A 25,879-nucleotide genomic window follows, 5' to 3' on the forward strand; every position below is an offset into this window, starting at 1 on the left:
CCCCACCCCCGGGGAGGTGTTTAGAGGCCTCTGGATTCCGCCAGCAGCAGCTCCCGGCAAAGCTTCAGGGCCTTGTGCGTCGTGGGGCCCTGCCCGGGCCTCCTCTAAGCTTGGAGGTACGTGCCCCCCAGTCTGGTGGTGGGCTCCTTATTTGGCTCAGTTTAGAACAGATTCAGGCTCATTATGGGGTGGGGGTGGGCATGGGGCCTGACTGAGGCTGTCTGTGAGCCCTGAAAAGTGAGGCGGGAAGCAGGCTTCTCCCATTCCCTACCGCAGTCGCTCTCCCGCACCGCGGCTGTGAGCCTGCCCAGTGGCCAGGTCCCCGGGCCCCCCGACCTAGGCAGGCTGCGTGACCTCAGGCACGTCCCCCCCACCGCCGCCAGCCCCAGCTGCCTCCTCAGCGGCAGGGTGGGGCTCACAGTGCGAATCAATGTGCATCATCCAGCAAAAAGCACTAGATGTTGGTGAGCCACCTTTACTGTATTTATTATTCTCACTTTTATTGTGTTTATTGCGGGCCGGGTAGGGGGTGTTTCCTTTAAAATGCTTTTCCTGAGCCACAAGAACTCCAGGGCCCCTGCCTGTGAGTGGGCAGCTGGCACATGTCACTCCTGCAACATTTCTGGAAAGAAGGATGAGGTGGGCAGGCAGGCCCTCCCCCAAAGAGCTCCCCAGGCTGGCTCTGCCGGCCTCAGCCCCCCTGGAAAAGAAACCCAAACCCCAGAAGCAGCCCCGACTTGGGTTCACGAAGCTGGGTGTGCATCCCGGCTACCCCACAAGCGGCCTCCTCTCCGTTCTTCCCAGCCCCTTTCCTTGGGCTTCTCTGTGCTCCCCTCGTGGGCACTTCAGCCCCAGCCTGCCTGCTTCCCGCGTTGCCCTGGAAGATGCTTTCATACATGCCAGGCTTGCCTGCTGTCTGCAAGACCCCACCAGCCTCCCGCTAGCTTGAAGGGAGCAGGTCCCGGGGCCCGCAGCACGCCTTCCAGTAACAGCTCTTGGGCCGACAGTTCCCCGCCCTCCCTGCTGCCTGCCCGAGATCCGGCGCTGCAGCAGCTCCGGTCTCCCCAGGAAGGGTGGCCGAGCCCTTTCCTTCAGAACGCCGGGCCCAGGGAGGGAGCGAGGCAGGCAGGCCCCTCACAAGTAAAGCTTCATGACCTTGTGTGTCGTGGGGCAGTAGCGGGCGTGGAGCTGGGCCAGCAGTGCCCTGGACGTGGCCTTGAAGCGCGTGCCCTGGCTCTTCTTGTTCCACACGTGGACAGCGTAGGTGGCATTGAGCAGCCGGGACAGCTCCTCGGGGCTGACGTCTTCGAAGTACTTCTTCCAGTTCTGCCAGGGGATGGGGTAGAACGCCTCGTAGGGCAGGGTGGTGACGCCACGGCAGGTGTGGCTCTCGCCCAGGCTGCGGATGGAGCACCACTTCTTGAAGACCCGCGTGAGCAGCTGCGGGCCCTGGTGGCCCCAGATCCAGCCGTTGTAGTGGGCCACGAAGTCACGCATGCACAGTGCCATGAACTCGTGGTGGCGCTCGAAGGCCAGGAAGGCGCCGTTGAGGACATAGCGGGACTGGGTGCCCAGCGCGTTGGTCAGGTTCCCCAGGTTCTTGAGGACGATGAAGTCCGTGTCCAGGTAGATGCCTCCAAACTTCCACATGAGCGCAATCCTGGAGGCATCGGAGAGCACAGGCAGCACGTAGGGCTCCCACCGCCGCTGCAGGGCCGTGTACCAGGCTGCCAGGGGCGTGTCCCGAAACAGCTCCTCCAGGTCCAGCGGGAGCATCTGGACGTTGGGGAAGCAGCCCAGAAGCGAGAGGCCCAGGTGCCGGGGCAGGGAGGCGTTCCCGCCGGGCAGCCCCTTCATCAGGACCGCCACCCGGGACTCAGGCTGGGCCCTGGCTGCTGACTCCACGGAGCACATGAACAGGAAGTTGGGGTCCGTCCGGTCAGAAGTCTCCAGGAAGAAGATGTTGCCGGGAGGTGGGGTGCCGGAGGGCGGTGTGTGCGGGACCAAGCGCGGGCAGGGTATGTCAGCAGGCAGGTTAGAGAACTGTCCTTGGCCCCCGGGCTCTCCCACGATGTGCCAGTAGACCATGACGGAGACCAAAAACATGAGCTTGAAGCCGATGACGAACAGGGTGCAGACCCGCTGCCTCTGGGCACCTCGGAGCAGCCGCAGCAGGCAGTCGGGGGGCCTGGACGTCATCTCCCCAGATGATACCAGGAGCCTCCAGCAGGAACTGGCTGGTCTGTAAGAGACGAGGACCGCATTCGGGCAGGCCACTGGCATCCCTGACCCAAGAAAGACACTTCCTACAAACACCAGCCACAGCCAACGCCGGCTTCCAGAGCCCACGGGCCTGCCAGGTGGTCAGAGCCCCATCTCCGTCCTCATCTGTAAAATCGGGGCAGCGGGCCATGGACTGAGGTCTGAGCAGGGTCCCTTTCACTCTGTGACATACCTGTGAGCTCCCCAAGGGCTGGGCCAGCACCACCTACGACGTGCGGCCAACGTGAGCCCAGGGCAGGGTCTGGCCTCTCGACCTGGCAAGGCCTGTCCCCTTTGAACTACCAGGCTGGTAGCCTATGATCTGAGGCCCAGTGCATGCACCTCTCGGTCCCATTCAGTTCCACCAGCCGGGCCTGGAGCTGGTCCAAGAGGAAGAAATGCCAGCAGCCACAGGGGCTTTGAGCAGGAGGCCTGGGGCTCTGGGGGGCCTGGGTGCTGGCAGCCAAGCTCGCTCAGGCGCAGGCCGGGTGGACCCTAGGCACGTGGGCATGCTGGCCGGGTCCCGAAGCCCTTGGGCAAGACATGACGGGGTGTCCTGGGCCCCTGGCTTCCCCAGCCCCTGACTAGAGGGAAAGGGACAGGGAGGTTGTGCTCTATATAGTCTGTGAGTTGACTAGTGCCGCTGCCCTTGGACTCTCATTCTCTTGTGATGCCCAGGCTGCTGCTGGCCAGGAGCAGGAACATTCTTGGGTGCCTTGCAAGAGGCTGGGAGGAACAAGAGAGGCTTGCGGTGGGACTGTGTGAATGCCTGGGACATGAGGGGCCCCAGGTCTGCCTGAACCAGCAGCAAGACGGTAATACTGGAACGAGGGTTATATTCATTCATTCAGTGAATACTGACTATCCACCATGCACGTGTCAGGCAACCTTCTCAGCATTTCACACATATTAACCCATTAGACACTTGCAGCCACCCTGTGGTGAGGAAACTGAGGCACGGAAGTCTGGTAACTCATGCAGACTCCTCTGGCCAGCAAGTGGCAGGGCAGGGTTTGAACCCAGGCCGCCTAGCTCCAAAGTCTGTGTTCTCTCCACTGCGTCATCCTGCCCGGCAGACAGAGCTTGCCACCGTGTGAATGCTCCTGGCACTTGGGGACTCGGTACACACTGACCTGGACAGTGCTTGCTATTAAGAGTCCTGGCCGCCATTTACTGTAACCCCAGGGGACAGCTGCACAGTTTCCCCTTCAGAGGCCAGAAAGCTTGGGTGCAAAGTGGTGGGGGACTGGGTGCAGCCTGGGGGCCAAGGGGGGCCGGAGTCAACCCCTCCCAGGACAGAGGCGTCTTGCAGCCCGAGGGTGGTGCCGGGAGCCCGCGACTTGCTCCCCAAGGCTGCGGCAGGGAACCGTGACCACGTCATGGGCTGGAAACTGACCAGCCTGGCCGGCCCATGGTGGCGAGGTGGGGATCCAGGCAGCCTGGAAGGCCTCCTGGAGACACGCCCTGGCTCAGCAGCCAACCTCCTCTGCCAACAAGAACTCGGTCCTTCCACACGCTCTCCATGCCCGCAAATCCATCTGCAAAAGATGGCGAGAGACAGAGTGAGGCCGGGCAGGCTGGGCCTGCGGCTCCGCTGTTCATTGATTCCTCCACTCTCTGGGCCCCTCGGCCCCTTAGGGAACATGCTTGTGAGAAGAGAAGAGTTAGGTGCAGCCCTGCCCTGGAGGAGCACTCAGCCTAAGGGGAGACCATTTGGAGAGAGACAAGGACAATAAACTAGATGATGGCTGAATGCAGCAAAGGGACCAGCAGAGCGGGAGAAGGTGGCTTGATGAGAAGGGAATCAGCCAGATGGGCCTCCATGAGCACCGTGGGGGCCTGCACACCTCTCTCCCCGGGACCCGGCTCAGTGCCTGGGACACAGCAGCCACACAGGAAACGGACTCGCTGTCTGATTCACTCACTCAGCAGCCAGAGGGCCGCTTTAAAAACACGAGTCCGGGGCTTCCCTGGTGGCACAGTGGTTGAGAGTCCGCCTGCCAGCGCAGGGGACACAGGTTCATGCCCTGGTCCGGGAAGATATCACATGCCGCGGAGCGGCTGGGTCCGTGAGCCATGGCCGCTGAGCCTGCGCGTCCAGAGCCTGTGCTCCGCAACGGGAGAGGCCACAGCAGCGAGAGGCCCGCATACCACAAAAAGAAAACAAAAAACAAAAAAAAATTTAAAAAACCCACAAGTCCGGCCAGGTAGCTCCTCTGCTCAGATCCTGAGTGACGTGGGAGGCCCAGTCCACGAGGTGCTGCGTGTCCCCATACCCTGACCTCACACCCACTTCTCTCCCCATCACCGCCTGGCCTCCTTGCTCTTTCAAACCCATCCCCCCACGCTGCTGTCCCAGGGCCTCCGCACCTGCCGTTCCCTCTGCTTGGAACGCTCTTCCTGCAGGTGTTCACATGCCTCATTCCTTCACCTCCCTTTGGTCTTCACTCAAGAATCATCTTCCCACGGGCCCTCCCCAGCCTCTCCAAGACTCCAGCTCCCCCACCACTTCATAGCCTCCCCCTTTAGTTTATTCTCCCTAGTACTTATGCTAACATACTGTACGTTTTTGTACTTGTTTGTTTGGGTTATTTATTTGGAACATAACCTTATGAGGACAGGTAGTTTTTTGTGTTTGGTGTGTTTTGTTTAGCCTCCAGAATAGTGCCTGGGTCTTGGTATGTAGTAAATAAATACTGAGTGAGTGAATGTCTCAGCGTGTGGACCAAGTGAGTGAATGAAGGAGTGAGCAGATCTATGAGTGATCAGAGAATTAATGAATGAAAAAATGAATGAGTTAGCGAATCAGCGAGTCATGAAATGAGCCAGTGAGCATGTGAGTGAGGAAACTGCGGGTCACAGGGAGGGTGAGCTGCCTGGGATCCCGCAGCCAGGGTCGTGAGTGGCAGAGCCATGATGTAAACCAAGAACCTTGTGTTCCCCTGGCCCTGGTTTTCCTCTGCAGGGAGAGAGGCTATTTCGGTCCTGAGTATTTTTAATCCACTATGAACCACACCGATGAGCGCACAGCGCAGGAGTGACCTGGCTCTGCCACGGTGTGTGGGCAGTAGCAGGCTGTCAGGGAGGCGGGAGCCCTGGCCGACCGTGGTTGAGGGGCACAGACGCCAGCAGCACCGTATTTGGTGCTGGAGCTCAAGACCCGGGAATAGAAACTGTGTATGGGGCTAAGTTGGCCGCAGCCCAATACCCGTGTGACCTCAGGCCCAAAGCATTCTCCTGGTCCCCTAAATGGGCCTCCCAGCTGCAGCCCAAGTCCTGGCCTTTGTCAGTTGAGCCTGGCATGTTCCTGCCACGTCCTGTCTCCCTGCCTACCACTTCTAGCCCTGCACTGGGGAGGCATTCCCAGTTAGCACAGAACTGTGGTCACATCTCTGCTCTAACTCCTTCTGTGACTCCCTGTCATCAAGATCCCCTGTGACCCATCTCAGGTTGGAAGTAAGGGCATGGCTGGTGGAGACAGAGGGCTAAAGGTCTGGCCAGAGCCCTGTTGACCTGGCCCTCGGCACCAGCTCTGTGGACCCCACTTTGAGAGCACAGGGGCCAGGCTCAGGCGCCTAGAAAAGGCTCCCGTACTGGGTGCTCATCACCCCTTCATGGCCTGCACCCACCTCTGCCCCACAGCAGAGGCGCTCCACCCCTGACCCTAGGTGGGCTCCTGTGTCCCACCCAGGGCAGGAGAAAAGGGTTGTAAGTCAAGTGTAACTGGGGTTCCCAGGGGAGATGGGGAGGATGTCTGCTGGTTTTGCTTGCCCACCATCCAGTCCCACTTCTTTTTTTTTTTTTTAAGTTTTTCTTTTTCTTTTTTTTGATGTGGACCATTTTTAAAGTCTTTACTGAATTTGTTACAATATTGCTTCTGTTTTATGTTTCGGTTTTTTGGCCGGGAGGCATGTGGGATCTTAGCTCCCCGACCAGGGATCGAACCCGCACCCCCTGCCTTGGAAGGCAAAGTCTTAACCACTGGACCGCCAGGGAAGTCCTCATTCCCACTTCTGATAACAGCACCCCAATTTCCTTTGGGGAACCACCCCTGCCCCACAGAGTCCACTTCCAACTCTGGGGTGGCCCCGTGATTCAGGTCTGGCTACTGCCTGTGTCGTGTTCCCCCAGCCACAGTGACTGGCCCCACCCTCTACCTTTGGAGATTAGAAGGTGCCATGGATGCTGGTGACCTGCTCACCGGGAGAGGACATGCACAGGACCAAGTGAACACAAGACAGAAGCCCTCTGGCAGTAACTGGGTTTAGGAGCCACGAGCTATCCCAAACTAGAGACAACCTGCCCAACCTCTCATGCTAGAGGGGGTGAAATTGAGGCTCAGATATGCTCAAACCCACACAGAATCACAGCCGAGGCGGGACTAGAACTCAGCTCTCACACCAGCACACGTGCGACTGGATATCAGGGTTGTGAATTCTCCAGTGTTTCCCTCCCACGGGCCCTGGAGGCTGGGAACCAGCTCTGGATGTGGCCTCAGGGGATGCAGGCAACTGCCTGTCCTCTACTTCTGGGACAGGTCACGTAATGCCAGGGGCCTCAGTTTCCTCACCGGTGGAAGGGGAGCACAGTGTCTGCCCTAGGTACTGCGTGCACTTCTACCTGCACTTGGACCTTGCTGGTTCTGCTGTGGGTTGGGGGGCGGGGGGCGGTTTGGAAACCAAAGCCTGTGGGCAGATACACATAGGAAGGGCAGAAGAGGCACTGCCAGAGGGTCCTTCTCTTCCTGGAGGCCCACAGGGCTGAGGAGATAGCAGCTAATGGGACCCTGTCCTCTGAAATGGAGGGCGGACCCCGACCTGAGAGGGAAGGAGAGCCTCAGAGCAAATGAGCACACCTCCTGAAGACTTCTCCAGTCAGTCAGCGATCCATCAGTGCCCTAACCCCACCCCGCCTCGACCTCTCTTCCTGCTTTCTGTCCCTGGTCTCTCTCTCGGTCCCTCCCACCTCTTCCTCTCCCTGCTGCCCCTCCAGGTCTGTCTGTCTGTCTCTCCCTCCATCTCTCTCCCTCTCAGCCAACCCTGGGATGCCTTTGTTTGGTCCCTGATCCCACGACACCACATCGGGGGCAGAGTTGCAATGGAAAGACACAGAGAGAGACAGGGGCCAGAGACCAGGTTGACAGGACGGAAAGGACCTGGAGGGGCAGCTGCCTCTCCCCTCGCCCCAAATAAGCTGCTCCCCGAGCGAGGGACACGAAGGCCCCAGCTGGCACCTGTGCCCCATGCCAAGCAGAAGAAACCAGGATTAATTATGTACTGGGAGGTTTGGGGCTGGGGACCCAGGGGGGATGCAGTGGGTGACAGAGGAGACAGGGAGCCTGCTGCATCCTTCTGCTCGATAAGGAAGCATCTCATGGGGTCAGGAGGCCCTGGCCCGGCTTTAGCTGGGGTCAGTGTGTTTCTCAGTTCAGCCTGACCACCAGTGAGGGGTGCAGCTATTATTCCAGCTAATCGCAGCCCCCGCTCCCTGTTTAACTTTCAGAAAATTTAGGTGACTTGTCCAAGGGACCATAGCTAGTGGCACTGGGGCTGGAGTCTGCTTCCAGGTCTACCCAACCCTGCTGAATTTGCTGTGTGACCTTAGGCAAATCACTTTCCCTTTCCCTTTCCCTCAGATTCCTTCTGCACAATGAGGAGGGGAGAACAAAGCTAACCAAACGGTCTAATGGTGGGGACACAGGGCATGTGCTGATCAACTTCCTTGATAAGTTAACATTTTGATAAGATACCCGAGGCTATACATTGAGGTATCCAGGGGAAGGTCACCGGCCCTCGAAATGGAGCATAGAATTCAAACCCAGGTCCCTCCTGACAGCTTCTGTTCTGCCACTAATTGGCTATGTGACCTTGGGCCTGTGCCTGCCCCATATCCTTTTCATCCACAAAGCTGAGGGGGGGTGGGCTCTTTGGTCTTAGAACTCAGACCCTCCTGGGTGTGAAAAATCAATACTTAGAGCTTCCAAACCCTACTTGAAGGGTCTGCTGTCCTGTCTACCCCCACTCTTTCAGGGCATAAATAAATGATTTCTGCTCAAGAATTGAGTGACAGTTACTAGACATCAGTGATCCTTGTAAAAGTGGCTGTTTTGGGGCTTCCCTGGTGGCGCAGTGGTTGGGAATCCACCTGCCAATGCAGGGGACATGGGTTCGAGCCCTGGTCCAGGAAGATCCCACATGCCGCAGAGCAGCTAAGCCCGTGTGCCACAACTACTGAGCCTGTGCTCTAGAGCCCGTGAGCCACAACTACTGAGCCTGCGTGCCGCAACTACTGAAGCCTGTACACCTAGAGCCTGTGCTCCGCAACGAGAGAAGCCACTGCAATGGGAAGCCCACGCACCGCAGCGAAGAGTAGGCCCCGCTCGTGGCAGCTAGAGAGGGCCCGTGTGCAGCAACGAGGACCCAACGCAGCCAAAAATAAAAATAAAATAAAATAAATAAACTTATTTAAAAAAAAATAAAGTGGCTGTTTTCAGAGCAGAGGTTATAAAATGTTCCCCCTCCAAAGCCTGTAAGGTATTCCAAAGTCAGAAATCAATCAGACAATGGCTTGCTCTTTGGGGGATATACAAACAGAAAAATTAGAGAGGTGGAGACCTCTTTTTCCAATAGGAATAAGGCAGATTCTTAGTTCTGAATCTTCCCTCTTCTACTGATGTCAGACAGAGCGACAGGGCAAAGAAAAAATAAAACACAAGCTGCAGCATTAGGGAAATCAGGAGCAGGAAAAACCCCTAAACTCCAAGTTACATGTAAGTGTGGCACAAAGCATGTGAGGCCAGCAGATACAGCAGTGAGCGGGGGGGAAAGAATGGGGTGCAGGGGGCACCCAGTAGCGCAAGATTGCAGAAATAAAGGAAGAGGGAGACTTCCCTGGTGGTCCAGTGGCTAAGAATCCGAGCTCCCAATGCAGGGGGCCCGGGTTCGATCCCTGGTCAGGGAACTAGATCCCACATGCTGTAGCTATGGATCCCGTGTGCTGCAACTAAGACCCGGCTCAGCCAAAAAAGTAGATAAATAAACAAAAGGAAGATGAATAAGACAGGAGCTGGGGGCTTAATGAACCAGGGGGGTTCAAGGTTGGAGGCAGCGGCCTCTTTTCTTTAAATAATGGCAGTTTTATTTTATTTTTTTGTTTTATTATTTTTTTTGGCCATGCCATGCTGCATGTGGCATCTTAGTTCCCAGACCAGGGATCGAACCCATGCCCCCTGCAGTGTAAGTACAGAGTCTTAACCACTGGACCTCCAGGGAAGTCCCCGGCAGTAGCCTCTTGAATCGGGTTGGGTTCTGAGAGGCAACAGAAGAGTGGATGCAGACAAAGGCCATATTTTAAAGGAACAATCCATTCATGTAAAAACAGAGGAGGGAGTCTTTCAGCAGAGAAATCTAGAGAACAATCCTGGCCTCTCTCCCAATTTCCACCAAAACCTCCTGTTAGTTGCTAGTCCAGGAAAATTCAACTCATTCAAATAGGGAAAAAAAAATGTTAAAGGCGTAAACACAACATCCATACAAATAAGCTACGTGAGTGAAGAGGGAAAGGAACACTGATGTTCCCTCGTGTATAAAGAAGATTCACTATACAAATATTGCCACAAAACAAATAAAAATTCTAATTCAAAATTGCAGCAGGATTTAAAACAGTCAAAATAAAAACCTTGAGAAAGAGTAATTCCGGCTTGAAGAAAGACCAGAAAGCAGAAATACAAGAACTGGAGAAGAAATGGACAGAAAGAGAGATGGCAAGATATGAGGATGGGGACTTCCCTGGTGGCGCAGTGGTTGAGAATCCGCCTGCCAATGCAGGGGACACGGGTTCAAGCCCTGGTCCTGGAAGATCCCACATGCCACGGAGCAACTAAGCCCATGCGCCACAATTACTGAGTCCTCGTGCCCCAACTACTGAAGCCCAAGCACCTAGAGCCCGCGCTCCACAACGAGAAGCCTCCACAACGAGAAGCCACCACAACGAGAAGCCCACGCACCGCAACGAAGAGTAGCCCCCGCTTGCCACAGCTAGAGAAAGCCTGTGCACAGCAACGAAGACCCAACACAGCCGAAAAAAAATAAATAAGCAAATAAAAATTTAAGAAAGAGATATGAGAATGATAGGTGAGAACTGATAGACATGCTACATAAATAGTTGCATGTGTGCAGCAAATTCAAGTTTTGCTTTTTGGAATGTCCTAGAATTTCTTTTCCTTTTAATATTTTCTACCCACAGTTGGTTGAATCTGTGAATGTGGAACCCACAGATATGGAGGGCTGAGGGTACAGCCAAGCTGTTCTTTAATACAAAGGTTAGAGGGACTTCCCTGGTGGCGCAGTGGTTAAGACTCCACGCTCCCAATGCAGGGGGTCCGGGTTCCATCCCTGGTCAGGGAACTAGATCCCACATGCATGCCTCAACTAAGAGTTCGCATGCCACAACTAAGGAGCCAGCGAGCTGCAACTAAGGAACCCACCTGCTGCAACTAAGACCTGGCGCAACCAACAGCCACTATGGAGAACAGTATGGACGTTCCTTAAAAAACTAAAAATAGAACTACCATATGACCCAGTAATCCCACTACTGGGCATACACCCTGAGAAAACCTTAATTCAAAAAGACACATGCACCCCCAATGTTTGTTGCATCACTATTTACAATCGCCAGGACATGGAAGCACCCTAAGCGTCCATCGACAGATGAGTGGATAAAGAAGATGTGGCACGTATATACAATGGAATATTACTCAGCCATAAAAAGAAACGAAATTGAGTTATTTGTAGTGAGGTGGATGGACCTAGAGTCTGTCATACAAAGTGAAGTCAGTCAGAAAGAGAAAAACAAATACCGTATGCTAACACATATATATATGTGGAATCTAAAAAAAAAAAATGGTACTGATGAACCTAGGGGCAGGACAGGAATAAAGACGCAGACATAGAGAATGGACTTGAGGACACGGGGAGGGGGAAGGGTAAGCTGGGACAAAGTGAGAGAGTGGCATGGACACATATACACTACCAAATGTAAAATAGCTAGCTAGTGGGAAGCAGCCGCATAGCACAGGGAGATCAGCTCGGTGCTTTGTGACCACCTAGAGGGGTGGGATAAAAAGGGCGGAAGGGAGACGCAAGAGGGAGGGAATATGGGGATATATGTGTACGTATAGCTGATTCACTTTGTTATACAGCAGAAACTAACAGAACATTGTAAAGCAATTATACTCCAATAAAGATGTTAAACAAATAGTAAAATAAAATAAAGGTTACACACCAATAGTTTCAAAATATAAGGACTTAGGCAATAATGTATTATGAGGAAAACTGAGGAATAAGCACAGCCAACCAAATGGTGATTGGAATAACTTTAGTAACCCCTCCAAAAAAGAGATGGTAGGAATAAGGATGACATAATGGAATGACAATGTTATCTAGTCAGGCAATGTAAAAATGATACAACTAAAAAAGTTGGTAGGGCAGGCAGAAAGAAGGTAGAAAGAAGAACAATCTCAGGGGTTGCCTTAATTTTTAACTGCCAGGTGTAAAAGCTAAACTAGTAAAAGTTTAAGCATATTTAAAGTACAAAGGTGATAGTAAGAAGGATAACACTACCCAATTTTATTGCATCGAATAAGATACATCATTATGTCATATAACACTAAGAAATTAAAATGCTGCCAATTAAGCAATGTTACTTTGCTTTCTTATTATGTAGAATTTTTCTTTTGTAAGAATGTTTTAGTCAGATTTTTTAGCGTTTATTTTTTTCATTTTTGGCTGCACCACACAGCATGTGGGATCCTAGTTCCCCGGCCAGGGATCAGACCCTCACTCCCTGCATCCTTGCATTGGAAGGGCAGAGTCTTAACCACTGGACCACCAGGGAAGTCCCTTAGTCATATTTTTAAATCACCTATCACACCTGTGCACACATAAGAAGGAAAATAAGTGAAATAAATTTAGTAGGGTGTTCCTGAAACTTCACCACACGTAAGACCTGAATCTTCTGAATGACTTCAACTCGGTGTCACTGATGTCTGTGTTTTCCCACATGGTACCATCAAGTCCAGTCTACACAATGGACTTGAGCATCTGAGGATTTTGGTAGCTGTGAGGGTCCTAGAACCAATTCCCTGCGTGGATACCAAGGGACAACCATATATTAATCTTTGGCCACACTTACCATCAAGTGTGGGTGATACAGCACCTCTTAAAAGAGTGCTTCACTCTTGTCTCCAGAATTTTCTTCTGAGCTGTGGACACCTCTTCAGGTTGTCATGTCACTGCATGTGCAGGAAGTGGTAAGTGTCATGAACACCACCTGACTGAGAGCTTCCAGGGGCACTGGGATGGAAACAATATATGCCTCACTCACTCAATACAGTATCAGCTGAAACGCGGTAGTGACAAGAGAAAGGAGAGGATGAAGAAACAAGTTAAATTTAATGTTGTTCATAGAAGACAAATAATAGATACTATCTAAAGAAAGAAGGAACTAAGAGTTTTTTTTGTTTTGTTTTTTTTTAATCTTTTGGCTGCATCGGGTCTTAGTTGTGGCACGTGGGATCTTTTGTTCCGGCAGGCAGGCTCTTTGCAACGCACAGTCTTCTCTCTAGCTGTGGCACATGGGCTCCAGAGCATATGAGTTCCGTAGTTGCGGCACGTGGGCTCTCTAGTTGTGGTGTGCAGTCTCCGTAGTTGCGATGCATGGGCTTAGTTGCCCGGCGGCATGTGGGATCCCTGACCATGGATTGAACCCACGTCCCCTGCATTGGAAGGCGGATTCTCAACCACTGGACCACCAGGGAAGTCCCTAAGAGTATTATATAAAGGATAAATATAAATGCAGCCACTAGAACAAAAATACAAGCTTTCCTAAATATCAGACTATTTATTTTTAAATCAAAGAAAACAGACCACACAGTCAAAGGATAAAGAATATAGCCCTCCCACATGCACAAAGACACATAACACACATACTGCTCACAGCACGGGAAAAAGATAACAGACATCAGTCATATCAATAAATATAAATAGATTTAACTCACTTATCTTTACACAGAAAAAGATTTTTAGTTTAGATCTCAAGCAAAACCAAACTCTATCCTGTACTTGAGAGACAAACATCAAAAAAACGTGATTTAGAAGGTTACAAGTAAAAGAATGAGCAAAGGTTTAAAGACACATAGAAACAAAAACAAAGCTGGGGCCATAATCTCAGTATCTGACAATGGGAGCTAAAGCCATACATCACTGAATGAGACAAAGAAGGGCCATTTATAATGCTAAGTGGTATAATTCACAACGCACCAAAAACACTGCAGCAATTTTCAGGAAGAAGAAACTACAGGGATATCAGAATAACTAGATTGAAACACACTAATAACAGACTTTAATTCACCTCTCTCAGCCCAAGAAACACAAATAAGAATTCAGAAGACCTACAAAATAATCAGAAGGTACTACTCTGTATCAAACTCTCAATTTACTTTCTTTTCAAGAGCTGATGGAATATTTATGAAAATTGAAAACCTTAGCAACACCCATAAACATAAAAAATGCAGACATTTTATAATCACAAGGCAGAATGACTAGAAATTAATTTAAAAGTCAGGAAATTAAAAAAAAAAACCTCTCTTGGACAATTCTTCAGTCAAAAGGGAAAATACAAACTGAATTTATAGGATTTCTAGAAAACAACCATAATCAAAATATCATGAATCTGAATCTATACGATACAGCTCCAGAAATACTCAAAAGAATATTTACAGCCTCCAATACATGTGACAAGTAAAACAGGACAGTTTAAAAGAAAGAAAGAAAGCACCAGGCTAAAAATGTTAGAAAAAGAACCACAAAATAAACAGAAAGAATAAGGAAAGAAAGATTACAGTAGAAAAAGTTAGGAAGCAGATAAGCAGTAGAACTAAGAAATAGGGCCAAAAACTGGCTCTTTGGAAAAAATTCAATAAAATATATAAATCACCATTAACCGAATTAAGGAAAACAGAAAGTGAAAGGGATGAGAGAGCACCCAATGCAAACTGAGACATGCCAAATGGGAGAGTAACCAAAGAAGCAGAGGAAAACTTTTTTTTAAATCATAAGATAGTACTTTGCAAATAAAATTTAAAACCGGAAAAAAATAATTTCTAGACAAATGTAATAAATCAAGCCTGTTCCTGGAACAGATAGTCTAGACAGGCCAACTTTCACATAAGAAATAGAATTATACAAGATCATTAAGAAACAAAAGCAACTGGGCAGGACATTTTTAGAGAGGAATTTTACAAACTTAACAGAAAATTCCAATGCTTTTAAAAGTGCTAAATAGCAAAATATATGAAGGAACACTTAAAAAAAATTTGAAGTATAACATAGACACCAAAACCTCACAAAGATTGCACAAGATACCCTACTGACGGATATTGCTTATGAGTATTATTGTAAAAATCCTAAGACAAGCAAATAGAATTCAGCAGCACATCAAAAGAATAAAACATCAAAACCAAGTGCAGGGTCTTCCCTGGTGGTGCAGTGGTTAAGAATCTGCCTGCCAGTGCAGGGCACATGGGTTCGAGCCCTGGTCTGGGAAGATCCCATATTCTGTGGAGCTACTAAGCCCGTGCGCCACAATTACCGAGTCTGCGCTCTAGAGCCCGTGAGCCACTGCTACTGAGCCCGCATGCTGCAACTACCAAAGCCCATGTGCCTAGAGCCCGTGCTCTGAAACAAGAGAAGCCACCGCAATGAGAAGCCCACACACCACAACGAAGAGTAGCCCTCGCTCGCCGCAACTAGAGAAAGCCAGCGCACAGCAACAAAGACCCAACACAGCCAAAAATAAATACAATAAATAAATTTATAAAAACAAAACAAAACCAAGTGGGGTTTATTCTTGGAATGCAAGGGTGGTTCCATATTAGGATATATCATTTATATAATTCATCCTATTCCATAGATCTAAGGAGAAAAATCATACTGTCATCCCCAGAAATGCTAAAAAAATTTGATAAAATTTCCAACACTCTTTCTGGATAAATTAGGAATCAATGGATACTTCCTTAACAAAATTATATATATCACCATCAAAGCCAAGAGCCAGCTTCATAGGGGGGTATGAGTACCCAGCTTCACACATGAGGGAACTCCTGTTGAAGACAGGAGAAAAACAAAGGTGCCCAGCACCATCACGGGCACTGGAGGTTTTCATCAAAGCAATTTGACAAGAGAAAGAAATTGGAGCTATAAAAACTGAATAGGAAAAAAAACAAAAAGCAAACCTGAAAAGAAAAAGTTGAAGCAATTATTATTTTCATATGATACTGCTGTATACTTGGAAAAGTCAAGAGAAACTATTGAAAAACTACTACTAACAAAAGAATACTGTAAGGTGGTAGGAGACACACACACACACACACACACACACACACACACAAGCAGACAGAAGCAGAAGATATAATGAAAGAAAAGACTCCCACCTACAGCCACCACAATACTCAGGGTTAAACTTAACAAAAGATGTTCAGAATTTACGTGAGCAAAATTTTAAAGCTGCTGACAACGCAAAATAAAGTTGAACAAGTGGAAAGTTGCACTACGTTTTTGGATAGAAGATTCAGCTTCATAAAAATGTCGATTTTCTCTAAGCCAATTTATAAATTGCACACGATTCTGGAATTCAACAAGTTGACTCTAAAATTCATCTAGAAAAATAAACAAGCAAGAACCTACAGGAAAACTCTGAGGAGGGACACATGAGGAAGGACTGGCCTTTTATGAGAGATATTAAAACACAAAGTACCAATAATTAAAACAACCTAGTCTCAGCATATGAACAGACAGGGCAAATGAAACAAAAGAAATCACAGAAATACTGGATTGGCCAAAAAGTTCGTTCAGGTTTTCCATAAGATGTTACAGAAAACCCCGAATGAAATTTTGGCCATCCCAATAATATGGTACTTGCATATCCAGTAAAGGCAGTGTTTCCAATCAGTAAAGCAAAAATGGATCTTTTAATACAGGTGTTGGGCAAGCAGAGAAGCCACTAGGGAAAAAGAACCAGATGAATTCATACCTCAGAATGTGCCCTAGGATAAACCCCAAATATAAAATAATAAATGTTTCGAACAAAACATGGGTGAATTCCTTTATAACCTTAGAGTTGGAAAGGTTTTCTTAATTATGTGTGAAATCCAAAAGCCATTTAAAAAAAAAAAGGATAAACTTGACTCCTTGAAAAAAAAAAAAAACTTCCCAAAACCTTTCGCCAAATGCCAAGAAAGTCAAAAATACAAGTGACAACTTGGGAATGACTTTTGTGTCCCTCAGATCCCAGAAGTCTAATTTTTCTGCTATAAAGAGATGCCACAAATCAAGGAGAAAAAACCCCAACAATTCAAAAGAAAATGGGCCAAGGACAGTTCACACACACACACACACACACACACACACACACACAAAATGATGCTTAAACAGGTAAGCAAGACAGGGAAGCTTTTTGTAAGTAAGAGAAATGCAAGTCAGAACACTCAGCAAATAAGATGTGCATGAATCCAAACCTTTGACAACACATTTTTCTGGCAAGGCTGTGAGGAAACAGGCCGCCCCCCATCCCCTGCACAGTGCTGGCAGGCAAGCCAAATGGTCCCGTTTCAGGGGCGGAGGACAAGTGAACAACATCTATCAAAATTACACATACATGTGGCACTTCCCTGGTGGCGCAGTGGTTAAGAATCCGCCTGCCAATGCAAGGGACACAGGCTCAATCCCTGGTCCGGGAAGATCCCACATGCCGCGGAGCAACTAAGCCCATGCGCCGCAACTACTGAGCCTGCGCTCTAGAGCCCACATGCTGCAACTACTGAAGCCCACGCGCCTAGAGCCCGTGCTCCACGACAAGAGAAGCCACCGCAACGAGAAGCCCGCGCACCGCAACGAAGAGTAGCCCCCACTCGCCGTAACTAGAGAAAGCCCGCGTGTAGCAACGAAGACCCAACACATAGAAAAATAAATAAAATTTAAAAAACAAAGTTAAACATACACGTACCCTTTCGCCACGCCATCCCAGTCTGTGAATTTATCCTACGGATAAGTGATATTTGTGTTGGTCACAGGTTTGTTTGCAACTGCAAACGCTTAGAAACAACCCAAGGTCTTTCTTGAAGGGACTGATTAAATACTCAGTGACACCTATACCATGAAAAACAATGTCTGCTCCCAGCGGGCAGGGACCAAGGCCACTTCTACTCATTAGTCTGGTCCCACATGGCCAGCACAGACCCTAGCACATAATAGGTGCTTAATACATATTTTTTGAAAGAATGAGTAAATGATCCCTAAACTGCTCAGAAAGCCAGGATCAAATGAGGTAACCAACCTAGGGGAGTGGCGTCTGCAAACTGTAAACCATGGGCGGGTGCAGATTACAACTGTTGGAAAGTGTAATTGGTACGTTCTGCCTCTCCATCTGAGGGTACAAAATAAGGTCAGAGGCTGTGTCCCTTAATATTGAAGTACCTGAGTACTCAACTGTCCCAGGAGAGAAAAGGTGACCTTCCCAGCTCAGCATGGCTAGTAAACGGGGGAGTGGGAGTAGGGTCTGCCTCAGGTATGCCTGTCTCCAAGTCTCAGACCTCCTCTCTTCCCCGAGGCCATCCCTCCCTCCCGGAGTCACTGCCGCTCTGCAGTGAAGCCTGGGCTGAAGGTCAGGCTGCCTGCGGCCAGCTTTTCACGAGCAGGATGGAGTCACTTTCTGCTCAGTTCAGGGAGGTATAAGACACCATGAATCTGGACACCCACACATTTGCTCTCAGGGAAACTGGACTGGGAAGACTGGGGGCTGGGGTGCCACTTTATGCAGAATGGTTAGGGATGACCCCTCTGAAAAGCTGACATTTGTGCAGAGACCAGAGGAGGCGAGGCACACGCTGTATGGATATCTGGGGAAAGCATGTCCAGGGAGGAAAATCAGTGAGTGCAAAGGCCCCGAGGCATGTACGCCTGAGGTGCTGCCAGAGTAGCAAGGTGGGAAGATGAGGGCACCAGGAGAGGAGGCCAGAAGGATAAGGGGACACTGGGCCGGTGGGGGGAGGGCGGGCTTGAGGGAGGACTCGACAGCTGATTGGGAGGGGCTGCCATTGGGAGATCTTGAGGAGGAAAGGGTTATAGTGTGACTCATGGTTGTTTTTTTTTTGCGGCACCCTGCGGCTTGTGGGATCCTAGTTCCCTGACCAGGGACTGAACCCAGGCCCTTGGCAGTGAGAGCGCGGAGTCCTAACCACTGGACCACCAGGGAATTCTCTAGTGTGACTTATGTATTAAAGAAATCTTTAAGATCTGGGTGCTTTTTAAGACTAAACCCCAGGGGACGTGCAGCAACAAGAAAGCAGTTATGGGACTATTGTGATAATCCGGGGAGAGGGAGTGTAGACAGGAAAGGAGGGGGAGAGCTTCTCTGAACAGATTCCCCCAGGCCTCTCCCTGCCCCGTCAGTGCCGTGACCACAGCCCAGCTCAGCTCTCCCCGTCATCTCTCTGTCTCTGTCGGGGGACCCACTACCCCAGCCTCCTCCCTGGCTTCCTGCCTCAGCCCCAAGAAGGTCTACAGACCCCACAATGCTGAGACCTTGCGGGCACTTCCCCTCAGCGCTGCGCCTCTCCAGGCCCACGACCTCCAGACCAGCCAAGCTGGCATCTGCCATTTTGCTCAAACCATCAGGCTCTGGGAATTCCAGGTTTCTGCAACATGCTCTTCCCTCTTCCCAAAATGTCCCTCCCCACTCCCCTGCCCAGGAACTTCCGGAGCAGAAGAGGTAGGAAGTTTGCCACTTGCCAAGAACACGCCGCTTGTCAGGCACCCTACCAAGCACCGCTCGTCCTGTGTCTTCATGTCCACCACGGTGGCCCCTTCTACAAACGACAAAACTAAGGTACAGAGGAAAGGGGCTACCCGGCTAGTAAAGGTGGGAGGCAGGATTTGCACCCACCCAGGAGTGTCTGCTCCCCAGTCTCAGGCCTTCCTTCCTCAGTCTCTCCTGACCTAGGTTGAGTAGAGCCACCACCTCCAGGAAGCTACCTGGATTTTGGCACAGCTCTCACTGTGGCCCGTGGGCTGGGTCCCCAGTGCTGCACACACCAGCACACAGTAGGAGCTCGTGGCTACCTTCCAAAGGAGCATGTGTGTAAGCAGCCCTCACTCCAAACCCTGTGCTTCACCCACAGCCTAGACCACCGGCAGACCTTCAGAGCCCACGGGTGGGTAAGTCCTCTGGGGAGGGGCCAGGGTGAATTTGGCCTTGGAGTGAACTGGGATCAGAGGAAAGTGGGCAATGAGCCAGATGTGGCTCACCCTGCCGGAGAATGTAAATGACATTAAGTTAGGGAGGGCCTGGCACATAGCAGATGCACCATAAATGCGCGATGACTGGTTGAGTGGTGAGGGATACAGGAGAGCCATCTGATACCCTTAATGCCTTTGAAAACGATGGTAAAACCTTGAAAGGAAAACCAACTCCTCTCTATTGCTCAAACTGGGAATTCCAAGTTTCTGAAACATGCTCCTCCCTCTTCCCAAAATGTCCCTCCACCTTCCCCTACCCGGCAACCTCCTAACCATCATAGGTAAGATGAGAGCCATTTGCCAAGAATCCGCCACAATTGCTGTCCCGGTTCTCTTCATACCTTTGGGTACTGCCTCTGTATTTCCACAGCACGCATGCACAGACACTTCGCCAACGGTGGGATCACAGGGGGTGGGGCTTCCAGTCTTTCTAGAGTGTGTGTGTGTGTGTGTGTGTGTGTGTGTGTGTGCGCGCGCGCGCACACACGCACGCGGCGGATGTCCAGTCACCACCCTGCAGTGACACCACCTGCTTCGCTCTTTATCTTGAAGACTTGAGGGCACATGACATGTCAGCATTCTGGTAATACCCTTTCTAGTCCTTTTCTGACGCCTCCACTCACATGGAGCAGTGTTTACACAGAGCTGTGGACAGGAGACGCACAAAAAGTGATCCTATTACACCCACTGTTTTACACCTGGTTTTACTTTTCACTTAAAAATATGCGGGGCCCCTGTCTTCTAAAACTAGGTGGTGGTGGTAGTTACATAACCAGACCCACTTCTTTTTTTTTTTTTTTTTTTTTTTTGCGGTACGCAGGCCTCTCACCGCTGCGGCCTCTCCCGCCGCGAAGCTCAGGCTCTGGACGCGCAGGCCCAGCGGCCATGGCTCCCAGGCCCAGCTGCCCCGCGGCACGCGGGACCCTCCCGGACCGGGGCACGAACCCGCGCCCCCCGCATTGGCAGGCAGACTCCCAACCACTGCGTCACCTGGGAAGCCCAGACCCACTTCTTAAAACTCATCGAACTGTACGCATGCAATGGTGTGTAAATTCTACCTGAGTAAAACTGTTTGGAAATATATGCTATGCCTTCCCATTATGTCAGTAAACACAGCTCCATGGCCTAACTTTCCAGGGCTCCATTGTATCGCATCATCTGTATCCCATCTTGACTACTTTGACTACTGGAAACGTGGCTTCTTTCTTTTTGCTTTTATAGACAACTCTGTGGTGAGTTTCTTAGCACTTACATATTTGAACACATCCTTAATTACCTCTATAGGACTGGCTCCTAGAAATGAGCTGCTTGGGTCAAAGGAAATGTAATTTAATGTTTTAGATACAGATCATTCACTTGTCTCCGGAAGGGTTTTAAAAAGTCCAAGTTCTCTCCGGTGTCAGGGCGTGCCCACCCTTCCTATCCTCTCACTGCAGGAAGGGATGGGCGTGGCTGAGTTAACATTTTTTAAAAGCTCCCGGTCAGGCATGGAGCAATGTGGTTTAATAATAACAAGAGTGTATATTTCCTGAGGGCTTACCTTGCACAGCCAAAGGTCAAAGCGGTTTTCCTTCAGTAACTCGTTTAATCCTCCCGATAGCTGCCAGGCAGGTCCTCTTATAATCAATTACAGCTTGAGTTGGAAATGAAGCACAGCTGGGATTCAAACACCCTCGGCCAGGTGAAAGGAGCCAAGTTCACCTGGGACTGCACCACGGCCAGGGGCTCAGATCTCACTGTGGTAAAGAAGAGGCGCTTGAGTCTGAGTCTCAGTTCCCTCATCTGTAAAATGGGGCTGACAGCACAGGATGGCTGAGAGGGTTTAAAAAAGACCAGGTAACAAAGCGTCTGGCACCTAGAGGGGGCTCAGTTCATGGAAGCCTGCCCTCAACTCAGGAGATTGCCTTGGAGGCCTGTGGGAAAAAGCAGTTGAAGACTTCAGACAACTGGGAGGGGAGGGGTGCCTCTCTGGGCTCCGTATCTGTATCTGGGACAATGGCTTCTGTGCTTTCAAATCGAGCCTGCTCACAGAACGTAAAGATCTCTTTTCCCATTTTCTCACGTTCACCCAGCAACTCAGACTTTGCACAGGTGTGACATCCAGAAGGCTGTGCGCTCCTGCTGGGTGAGAGCGTGGGCGCAGGGGTGACTGTGCAGGCACCCACAAGGAAGGGAAGGGGAAGGGGCCCTCCTAGCCCCGTGGCCAGCCCTGTGGAGCTGGAAGCTCCTGGACTCACTGGGGTCTTTCCAGAGAGAAGACAAACAGAGGTACACAAGGGAGGAAGGGACGCTCACTCACCAAGCACCAGACAGAGTAAGATGGGTACCGCTTCCCGATATCTACTAGAGATGGAGGCTCGGAGAGGAAAGCGATTCTCAAGGGCATGTGGTTAGTGCAGGGAGAGCCTTCTTTGAATCCAGCCCTGCCATTCGTCAGCTGACTGACCCTAAGCAAGGCACTTCCCCTCCCTCTGGAGTTTGTCAGTGGGGGTGATAACACCTGCTACCTCCCAGGGAAGCAGGGAGGACTCAAGGGAATGGGGGGGGCAAACAGCAACAGGGAGCTGGGGACCTCGGGTGCAGAACCCTCTCTCCACTGATGCTTTTTCTACCTCCTTCTCTAGGAAGATCAGAGCCGATTCATAAGATGTCCTCCCAGCCCCCTCCCTCCCACCTCCTGTCCACATCAGCTCCCTCTGGACCAGTTCCAGACCCCTCCCACCTCCTGCATCCTCTGGGACCTCATTCTACCGACCTGCCCCTCCTTCTCCAGGGGCTGCAGCCACTCCCTCTTCTGGCTCTTTCCCATCAGCTTATAAGTGCAGTCAAGTCTACCTTACTGAAAAGCACACACACAGATAAAGTAAAATAAAAAGTAAAAACGTGCTGCTCAAATACACACACCATCAGCAGCAAAAGCAGAAGCCGAGTGACAACCTGGGAGAAGATCTTTGCCGCAAAGAGACAGGACAAGGGGCAAACATCTCATTGATGAACTCAAACAAATGATTACGAAACACACAAAGATCCTAGATGTTCATACTCTTTCACCCAGTAATTTCATTTCCAGGAAATAACAAGAAATGCACACTCATAGCCTAAGGAAGTGGGCAATGGTACAGTCCCTTTGGAGAGCCTGCTGGTTCTAGGTATAACCATCCTAGAGGTTCATATCCAGTGACTACCAAGTAATTCCCTTTCCAGAAAAAAATCTGGCAATGTATAAATTTATGTATGAACTCAATGTAACATCTAAAAGAGCCAAATATTTTTAAAAAACCAACAAAACCTAAATGTCAAATGAGGTCCATTAACTAAATAAGATGTAGCAATAAGCACTGAAAAATATAAAAAAATAATTTGAGAAAGGTGAGGAATTTGAGATGTTTGTATAAACAAGACACTCAAATATGTACCAATGTGTTTTTTAAGAAGTCTGGCAAAAAGGGCAACTTTTAACAATAGTTATATCCAAGTGATGTGAATGCGGAATTTTTTCCCTACTTCTTTCAGTTAATTCATTCAAGCAAAATGTAGTGAATGCCTACTATGTGTCAGGCCGGGCACCGGGCTTCAGGCAAGCTTCCTCCCTCCAGGAGCTTCCAATCTGGAGAGAAGGGGTAAGGCTCAACGGGAGGTGAGGGCACACCTAAGAGGCGCCTGGCTGGAAGGAAGTGAATTCCAGAAAGCACTGCCTGAGCACAGCTTGGGTAGCCAGGTCAAAGGTGGAGCCATCCCCTCTACCCACCTGGAGGTGCAGCAGCTGCGGGGTGGGGGAGCTGTGGCGGGGAAGAGCCGTTTTCACACGTCAAGCTTCCGTTTTCTCATCCACCCCTTCTTCTGGTCTTGTTAAAAATGTCCCTGGCAGCCACCTTGTCTCGCTCTGCCCGAGGGGACCTGCATCCCCTGCTGACCCGGGTCCTTGAAGATCTGGACCGCCATGGCCGCGTGGGTCTGGGAGCTGCTGGCTGGGGCTGATTAGGTAATGTGGTGAGTCACAACTTTCTGATGTTCCAAGTAAGTCACCTTGAAAGATTTTGCCAACCCTGCACACACTGGGGACCTGGGACCCTTGCACACAGCAGGAGCAAGTCCACTAGCCTAGGCAGCTATAGGGCTTCGATGGATACAGGGAAGCAAAACACATTTTACAGAATTTCCACTTCGGTGTTTGTCCTCTGATATCTATCGCGTGACCCTAGCAGACAAGGAGGGACAGGCACCAGAGGCACTAGAAACATGTTTGGGAGGAAAATGAACAACTGAGAGGGTTCCATCTCAACCCTCCTTTTCTTTTTTTCCTGTTTTTATTTGGGCCTGATCTGGGGACTCCCCTAGGGGATCTGGCTGTGGGCACTGAGGGGGTAGTCCCCGCTAGCCTGGGCCCTGCTTTGTCACCCTGAGCAGGACGACTCCTCCTTCATTGGGAGGAGGTAACAAAGGGGAAGTCCTTGGACAGCTGGAGTGGAGGCAGGGGCGGGGGGGGGGGGGGGGGAAGCGCCAGAGCCGGAGCATACCAGGTGTTCCCGGGTGTTTGTTGAAGGAGGGCACAGATAGATTTCAGAGACCCCAAGGGGCCTCCACAGAGCGGTCAATCACTCAGCATTTGGGGGAGACCAAAAGGGTGTCCTTCTGAGAGAAGGGTGGCTTTTAACCCTCTCAGAGCTAGAGGCTTAGCTGAGTCTGACGAGGAGGTGGGAACTTCTACCCGCAGGTGTCAGATGCGGAAACTGAGGCCAGGGGACTCCCCTAGCACGAAGGGGAGTGGACTCTGCGACTGGACCTCCGAGCCAGAGCCTCTCCCAAGCACACCACTGCTCCCACTGGGACTCAATGTTTCCCATCTGGAGGAGAGGGAGGGAGAGAAGCACGCCCGAAAGAGGGAGTGGTCTGAGGTTCCGGATCCCTGAGAGCGAGCGCTTAGGCCCGACTTTCCCCGCTTCCCGGATCCTACCCAGGCCGTCCCTCTATCTGGAGAGCCCTTCCCCCTTGTCGGCGGTCCAAAGCCTCAACATCCCTAAAGGCCCGGGGGGACGCCTCGCATCCCCCGCAGTCTCCCTTCAGACGGCCGCTCCCCACCCCTCTCCCCAGCGGCGCCCCCTCCCGGGCCAGGGGCGAGTGCAGCGGGCGGTGAGGTCTCCCGGGGCGATTCCGTGCCCCCAGACAGAGCGGCGTGACTCGACCAAGGATGCAGCGCGGGCCGGCGGAGCCCGCACTCGGACCCGGGCTTCTCGCCCTCGCGGGCCCTCTCTCCCGCCGAGGGACCCCGGGCCGGGCGGCGCTGCCCGGAGGGCTCCCGGGCGGGGTGCGCCCTCCCTCCGCGGGCCGGGCTCCTGGCCCAGCCGCCGCGCTCAACTTGGGGCGCAGCTGGGATGGAGGCGGCGGCCGGGGGACAAGGGCGCCCAGTCGGTGCGCACACAAGGGTCCCTCCGGGACAGGTGGCCCGGGCGGGCGGCGGCCGAGCCCTCCCCACCCCTCCGCAGCCCCTGTCCCTTCCCCTTCCTTCTCGGAGCGCTCCTCCCCACCTGTGCCCGGGGAGCCCCCAGGTCAGTGTCCCGGAGCCCGCCCAGCTGCACCCTCCGCAGAGCCCCTCATACCTCAGGCTCCCGTGGCTCCGGGAGGCGGCCAACTGGGCCCAGCGGGCCGTCGGCGAGGCGGTGGGAGGGAAGTGCCCCGAGCCCGGCAGGCGGGAGCACCGCCCCTCCGGCCCGGGGCGTGGTCAGCCCCGCCCAGCCCCGCCCCTGAGGGGGTCCCTTGCATCTTCACCGCTCCCGGCGCCCGGGTCTGGACCATCACCAAGCCGCGCGCCAGCAGGTATGGTGCGCTCGCCGTGCCTCCCTGCTGCCTGTTCTATGGGTTTATAATCCCATTTCCCCTATTTAACAGGTGAGAAAAACGAGGCTCAGAGTGGTTAAGTAACTCAACTTCAAACAGCTGAGAAGGGGCAGTATCGGTATTTGAACTCGGGCCTGCCTGACGCTACTGTACCTCCTCACAGCGTGACCCGTGCTAAACGTTTTGCCTGCATCCCCCAGTGTTTTACCTTCGCCGCTCTGTCCTTTCCCCCCTCACTCTCCTCCTTGTCCACTGCACACTTGCTGTGTTGTCTTCACTTCCTCCTCGCCCGTCCTCTCACTCAGCTGATGACCAGTGCCCAGGCCACTGAGAAAATGCAAACACTCCATCCCAGCCCCGGGAACAGTCTGCCTCAGTATGTGCCGTTGAATGAACGACTCAGAAGAAAATTCCCACCAGCTTCCACCACC

At 51.5% G+C, this 25,879-nt stretch overlaps 1 protein-coding gene across 2 annotated transcripts; it reads right to left on the reverse strand.

Annotated features, from left to right (window-relative positions):
- Positions 1-473: 473 nt before the first annotated feature.
- A4GALT (alpha 1,4-galactosyltransferase (P blood group)) lies at positions 474-25,306 on the reverse strand. 2 transcript variants are annotated; one of them, XM_029204119.1, is made up of 5 exons: positions 25,211-25,306; positions 23,362-23,587; positions 21,154-21,349; positions 3,659-3,800; positions 474-2,242 (listed from the first exon to the last, which is right to left on the reverse strand). In XM_029204119.1, the coding sequence occupies exon 5, from the start codon at positions 2,197-2,199 to the stop codon at positions 1,135-1,137; it is 1,065 nt and encodes a 354-aa protein (XP_029059952.1). In that variant the 5' UTR covers positions 2,200-2,242; positions 3,659-3,800; positions 21,154-21,349; positions 23,362-23,587; positions 25,211-25,306; the 3' UTR covers positions 474-1,134. The 2 variants fall into 2 exon arrangements, with proteins under 2 accessions (XP_029059952.1, XP_029059953.1); XM_029204120.1 differs by lacking the exons at positions 21,154-21,349; positions 23,362-23,587; positions 25,211-25,306 and adding an exon at positions 12,454-13,000.
- Between the last annotated feature and the right edge of the window lie 573 nt (positions 25,307-25,879).

Source organism: Monodon monoceros, unplaced genomic scaffold (assembly GCF_005190385.1).
Source record: "Monodon monoceros isolate NGI ecotype Baffin Bay Population unplaced genomic scaffold, NGI_Narwhal_1 Super_Scaffold_6, whole genome shotgun sequence".
Classification (NCBI taxonomy): domain Eukaryota; kingdom Metazoa; phylum Chordata; class Mammalia; order Artiodactyla; family Monodontidae; genus Monodon; species Monodon monoceros.